At 40.9% G+C, this 7080-nt stretch overlaps 1 protein-coding gene across 1 annotated transcript in view; it reads right to left on the bottom strand.

Annotated features, from left to right (window-relative positions):
• The window catches only part of eya4 (EYA transcriptional coactivator and phosphatase 4), a gene marked incomplete in the record, with an annotated part of 51175 nt that overhangs the window by 33464 nt on the left and 10631 nt on the right, over positions 1 to 7080 (bottom strand). Inside the window, 2 exon segments of the mRNA XM_037685838.1 lie at positions 3362 to 3483; positions 6754 to 6803. Of these exon segments, the coding sequence (XP_037541766.1) occupies positions 3362 to 3479 (118 nt within the window).

Below are 7080 nucleotides of genomic sequence, written 5' to 3'. Positions count from 1 at the left end.
TGCAGTTCTCGTCGATTTTTTTTTTTTTATTTTTAGGTTTTTTTTTTTTAAGTCTATCGGTCACGCCTGTGCATATTTAATCAATTACCAGGGAGGAAACTGAAGATGAAGCAAGAGTTGCTACAACCACCTAACTGTAGCCCCCAATGTAATTTTTTAAGCAATATATTTACTTGTTTGTTTTTTTTAAGTGTACAAGTTCTTCTAAAGGTTGTTAAAAACATTTTTTTAATTAAAGTAACAAATTATTGTTGTACTTGTAAATTAAAAATACATTTAAGCCCCAAATAAAATTTTTTAAATTGTGTTTATATCGTCCATCGACTGCTCTGATTTCTAAAGATTTAAAATCGGCCATAAAACAAACAAACAAAAAAAAAAAGAAAAAAAAAAAACTTTGATGAGCTGACCTCTAGTTTTAAAACCACCACAGAATCTGTTTTAAAATAATGTTCCGACGTTAAAAAAAAACAACCTAAATTTAGATGAAAACTATTTTAGTAAAACTCCATGAAAAGTTTGAACAATTTTAGCCAAGTTGCTCATTTACACTCTCTGCTGACGACCTTGTTTTGGTTTCCACAATCTCCACATCTTTAGTGGAACTTGGCTGGATTGTGGCAAATTTGGAAATTGTCCTCCAATGTGAAAACATTTAGAACTAACGAGCAACTGTGGCTGCGTGGTTACAGCGAGAGTTGGGGGTTTGATTCCACCAGAAGTCGCATGCCAAAGTGTCCCTAGGCAAGACACTGAACCCCTCATTGCCTCTGATGCGTGTCCCATCGGTGTATGAATGTGATCTAATGCACTGATTAGTCTTTGTACAGATCTAGTAGAGTGCTGTATGAATGGGTAAATGAGGACACAGATTGTAGTGTAAAGTGCTTTGTGTATCTTAAGATAAAAGGTGCTATATAAGTACAGTCCGTCCATCCATCCATCCATCCATCCATCCATCCATCCATCCATCCATCCATTAGCTTCCGCTTATTCCGAAGTCGGGTCACGGGGGCAGCAGCTTGAACAGGGAGGCCCAGACATCTCTTTCCACAGCCACCTCTTCCAGCTCTTCTGGGAGGACTCCAAGGTGTTCCCTGGCCAACCGAGAGACATTGTCTCTCCAGCGTATCATGGGTCTTCCCCGGGGTCTCCTCCCAGTTGGACATGGCTGAAGCGCCTCTATAGGGAGTTGCCCAGGGGGCATCCTTACCAGATGCCCGAACCACCTCAACTGGCTCCTCTCGACGTGGAGGAGCAGCGGTTTTACTCCGAGTCTCTCCCGGATAACTGAACTTCTCACCCTATCTCTAAGGGAGAGTCCAGCTACCCTGCGGAGAAAACTCATATTAATAATAATAATAATAATGTCATCACAATGTCAGCACTGTATGTTTCCATACAATGGTGAAATTAGTCTCTGCATTTAACCCATCCACCACCAGGTGGTGCAGTGGGCAGCTATTGAAAGCGCCCGGGGGACATTTTGGGGATGAGACGTGCTGCCCAGAGACGCCATGTGATGTGCAGTGACTGGGGATCGAACCTGGGACTTTCGGGTCCCAAGCCAGCTGCCCTGCCTCTACACCATCTCGGCCCCCATATTAACCGCCTGTATCTGCAATCTCATTATTTCGGTCACTACCCAGAGCTCATGACCATAGGTGAGGGTAGGAACGTAGACAGACTGGTAAACAGAGAGCTTTGCCTTAGAGCTCAGCTCTCTCTTCACCACAACGGACCAGTACAGAGTCCGCAATACTGCAGATGCTGCACCAATCCATCTGTCAATCTCACGCTCCATTCTTCCCTCACTCGTGAACAAAACCCCCAGATACTTGAACTCCTCCACTTGTGGCAGAACCTCACTCTTGACCTGAAGACAGCAATCCACCCTTTTCTAGTTGAGGACCATGGCCTCAGATTTGGAGGTGCCGATTCTCATCCCAGTTGCTTCACACTCGGCTGCAAACCGCTCCAGTGAGAGCTGAAGATCATGGCACAATGACGCCAACAGGACCACATCATCTGCAAAGAGCAGAGATAAAACCCTCTGCCAGCTGGCTGCAATGAGAAATTCTGTCCATAAAAGTTATGAACAGAATCGGTGACAATGGGCAGCCCTGGCGGAGTCCAACTCCCACCCTGAAGGGGTCCGACTTACTACCGGCAATGCGAACCAAACTCTTGCACCCCTTGTATAGGGACTGAACAGCCCGTAAGTACAGTCCATTTACCATAACTCTACCAAGTAGATAACCAAGTAGGATTTTCCTGCTGCTCTCAGTGTCCATGAGATGCTCTCCTGCACCCTCACTGCACTCTGATTCAGCAGCACATTGAGGACAACATGATCATGCACATCTACAGATGCACCTGCCCCACGTCAGACATGACTCCTACGTCACACTAGCATAGCGCTACGACTGCAGGTGTCATGTCTGCACAAGGTTGTTTTAATAACCTCAAGTTATCACGGTCGTGCCCCAGACATGAGACCAAGGTGGCAAACCTTTCTTTCAATTCTTGACCACTGTGACACCAATGCACATGGGCCCACATCATGAATACACCATTACCAGTCACCCTCCATGACTGATACTCAGCCACCATGACGATAAACCATCACAACTTTACTACAAAAGTTCTGTGCATGCTCAAAACTCTTCACAACTTATCTTGCTCTTATCAAGACTAAAGAGGACATCCTATGCATCGTAACAAACATCTGAAGGTCTCACAGAGACCCAACAAAGGTCAGACACATTCAGGCTGATCTTAAATCGAAGTGGAGTCATCACCCAGCACTTACTCAAAGGCTTCTGGATCTTCTGAGTGTTTTTTTTATGAACTCATAGGTCAGTTATCTCAGGAAGAAACTAATTTTTGAATAAATAAATATGAAAGCACTACATGGTACCCTTTGTCAACCATTGGAGAAACTTAACTTGAAAACGTACTTCTCATAATATGTATGTTTTTGTTGAAGTATTTTGCACGCCATTTTATTTCATAGAGCAATCACCATTAAGAATGATCAGATCTGTTGATGTAACACACTCAAGCAAAACTGACTTCACTGATGAGGGTCAGTCTTAAAATGGAGTTTGGATGCTGGCTGATGTCTTAAGTGACTGTTTTATCAAAGTGCACTATTAGTACCTTTGTTAAAGACTCACCATCAAATACTGGTGGTGGGAATACCTCACCTCTCGAGGTTCCATTTGATAATAAATGGACAATATATTCAAGTTGGGTTGTCTACATATACATTTTAAATTGTAGGTTAAAAAAGGAACAAGTACAAAGTATCAATATAGCCACCCTTTTCAGCTTCACAACCAAACATGTGCCTTCTCACCTCCTGTTCCATTGGTGGTGATGGAGGGGCTGCCAAGGTTGTTCTTGTCCAGCTTGGAGCCCGTCGAATCTCCAGCTCCGACGCGGTTATGAGGACTGGCTAGGTCCTGCATTTCCATAGACCTAATGGGCAGGAGGATGAGGGGAGAAGAAGTTGAAGTGCAACATTTGAACGAGCAACAGATTAACAGCAACAGGCAGCTGAAACATGGCGTTAGGATCCCAGTGAGCACATACATAGGCCTGTCACGATAACAAATTTTGCTGGGTGGTTAATTGTCTCAGAAATTATTGTGATAAATGATAATATTGTTTGAAATTTGACCATAATTAGTAATTATGGTCAAATTTAAGAAATGTTGATTAATTTGTTTTGAGTGTAGTACCATTTTTCGACCACTGGATGGTAGTATAAGACTGAACCAAAGAATGGATAGTGAGGGAGCAAATGGCATGTCTCTAAGAAATATGGGAGGGAGGTCCCTTGACGTGACATGGGCTGTCTCTTCTGTTCTCAAAATGCAGACGCTCAGTTTGGTTTGAGCTCTTTAGCATAGCATTTTTCACACAAAGCTTTTAATAAAAACAAATAAAATCAGTAAACAAGTTCTCAGCTTCTTTTAGCAGAGAAACTTTTTACATGAAGGCACGGGTTTTGACTGAATTTTGGAGCTTTGACAAGACAGAGGTCATTTTCCCCATGGTCGACCTGTTAGCTTAGCTTATAGCTTAGCTTCTCAGCTTAGCTGCTTTTAATGATCCAAAAATATGATTTTGGATGGTTAAAATGGATTTTAAAGAGAAGAGACAAGGAGGGGTCAGTGAAGAGCACCTGAGTTGAGCCTTTTGTCATCCAGTGTCTTCAGTAGAAAGAGAGACACGAAGAAATGATAATAATAATAATGATGATAATAACAATAATAACAATATAATAATAATAAAGCTGATAAATGAAAATGAGGTCGATAATTTTCATCAATCATGCGATTAATTGATTTATTGTTTATTGCGACAGGTCTACACATACGGTGAGTGTACAGGAATCCCGGTCAGTCGTAAACTTCATGCTGCTCAGCACCAGTTAGCCTATATGAGCTTGTGTTCAAAGGTGGCGGACATTGTCTGTGGGCCTGTTCACTCTTTTATGGAGTGGCTGTGTGTGTGTGTGTGTGCGCGCGTGTGTGTCCACATTTCTGGGCTTCAATACAAACCCACAGCCTGCCAGGATGATTTAGTTTTACAATGTGCTCTGCATGATGACTGGGACGAAGCAGCACAAGAGGTGGCCATAATAAAGTGCGTGTGATCTGTATTACTTGGTACCTTGGCAACTCTGGGGTTGATCAACCCTGTGCTGAAAGGTAAAGTGTTTTTTAGAAACTAGTCTGAAAAGAAACAACCTAAAACACTAGTTTACGGCTCGTCAGCACAGTTGCCACAAACCCGCGGTTTGACATGCTCTTTGGTGGAAGGCATAGTTTGATGTGAAGTCATCCCGTCTGTGGATGGTACCTCTTATAAATCCTGACTCATGTAGCCTGCAGGCCGGGTCACACTTGTGCTTTTGTGTGGGACATCAAAGCCCCCCAAAATGACAGAGATGGAAGGAGAACCAAACAGATATGAGCTGCTGTGTGGAAAATAAAAAGTGTACATCCGTGTAGAAAAGTAGAACGTCTCAGTGCTTTAGGCAGAATCACATGACTGCAATGCTAAAATGACTGGTAAAAACTGGAGCTATTAGAAGCAGCAGCAAAAAATGTACATTTTAAAAAGAAGAAAAAAGGAGAGGCAAGCTGTGAGTTCTCATCTTGGACTGATGCTGCTGATTGTTATACCATCAGCTGAGAGCTCACTTTAACAAACGCCTCATATCCACTAGGTGACAAAAGTTAAGAAGTTTCAGAGATTTTTTTCTGTGTGCGCTTCAAAAACACTTCATCCATCCTTTATTTAATTCCTCAACAACAGGAACTCATTTTTTTTTTTTTCCACCCTTCCTTGCACCCCCACCCCTCTCCCTCTTTTTGTTTTGCTCCTCTCAGGAGGCAATGGCAGGAGCGGGTGTTTCATAAACTCTTTTCTGGTTTTCACATTATGTCTGGTCCATGGCTAAAGTATAAAGTATGCAATATTTGATTAAAATGTACCACAAGCTGAAGGAAGGAAGGATTATAGCCCCAAGACTAAAACATTGCTGTTAGTTTTATTTCACCATTGTTTTTTAACTAGTGTACAAGTTCAGAGACAAAATAAATAAACAGGAAAAACAGTTGTGGCTAAAGATGATGATGGTTGATGCATTATTTTGGAGTTGTGGCTAAAACTCAAAGTTTTAAAGTAGAACGTTCAGATCATTTGAAGGGATGTTCTGTGGAAAAAGTTAGGAACAATTACTTTAATTGTCGATGGAGCTTGAAAATTGTTTCATTTTGAAGAAAAAGGGTTTACTTGATTGAAGAGCTAATGGCTAGTTGGAGCGAAGCAGAGACTAATGTAGACGCTGGCAAAAAAAATAATCTGAAAATATTATATAGCATTTCATGCCAATGATAAATTTACATATAACTTTTCCACCACTGTCAGTTTTGCTTTACAAAGTTTTTCCAGTAAAAATATTGATATTCCTGCCAGAAGTGCTACAGCTAGCTGCTACTGCTGTAGATATTTACGCTATTCGAGTTGTTTTATTATAGCAGCAATCCACTTAAATCTCAAGCTTGCAAAAATAACCATCAACTCATCAATTAAAGACAGAATTAAACTGCATTTGTAAAAACTAAGATAATTTAAAGTGCTATCCACAACAGGTAAGATATTAATTATTCACAACCATTCCACAGAACTCCACTTCAAAAAGTGTTGACTACTGATCTTAAGTGGTCTTATTTTAAAATCAAATCACAATGATGCAGAATTTTTTTTTTTTTTTAAGTTTAAAACAATTTCATATTTTCATATATTTTCATATTTTTTTCTACCTGGATTACTGAGCATGCATCAGAATACTTCATATTTAGTGTTTGAAAACTGTTTAAATGGAACAAAAAACTACATTATAAAGATCAACGCCCGTTGTTTCTGCTATTTGGTTATAATGAGCAGACTTAACATTTTGTTAGTCTGCATACAACCTATTCTGTTTGTTTCTTATTTGTTTGAATCTGTGTGTGTGAGTGTGTGTGTGTGTGTGTGTATGTGTGTGTGTGTGTGAGTGTGGGTGTGTGTTGAGGCTTTTGAGAAGGACTAATGATGACCTCATCACAGCTTCTAACTGCAGTGAAACCTCACCTCTCTGCACCATGACCAAAGACCTAGGACACACACACACACAAGAAGAAAAAACTTTTCTGGGTCTTATTCCAGTAGGCAGACTGGCACATAGGAGCATACCTGGCGTCTGAAAGGTCTGGAACATGAGAATCACTGTGTGGTTTCTTCACCTGCAGAAAAAAAAAAAAAGAGTAAATTACTTCACACGTACATGGCCACACACACAGACATTACATTACACACAGTCCATCAGAAGCTGTGTTTAGTACGTTATAAACAAGCCCCATAAACCAGCGATAATGAGTCAGACACATCACACCAGCATCATGAACTGGTGTGACCAACTACAATGCAAATGTCTGCATGACACTACCAGGAAATGAAGAAAAACTATTTTAGTTTTAGAACTGCATCAAAAGAAACATAAATTTGTAGGAAAATGCTAAG

The sequence above is a fragment of the Nematolebias whitei genome, chromosome 12, assembly GCF_014905685.2.
Source record: "Nematolebias whitei isolate Nwh7 chromosome 12, NemWhi1, whole genome shotgun sequence".
Lineage (NCBI taxonomy): Eukaryota > Metazoa > Chordata > Actinopteri > Cyprinodontiformes > Rivulidae > Nematolebias > Nematolebias whitei.
This window is presented reverse-complemented; position numbering and strand designations above follow the sequence as displayed.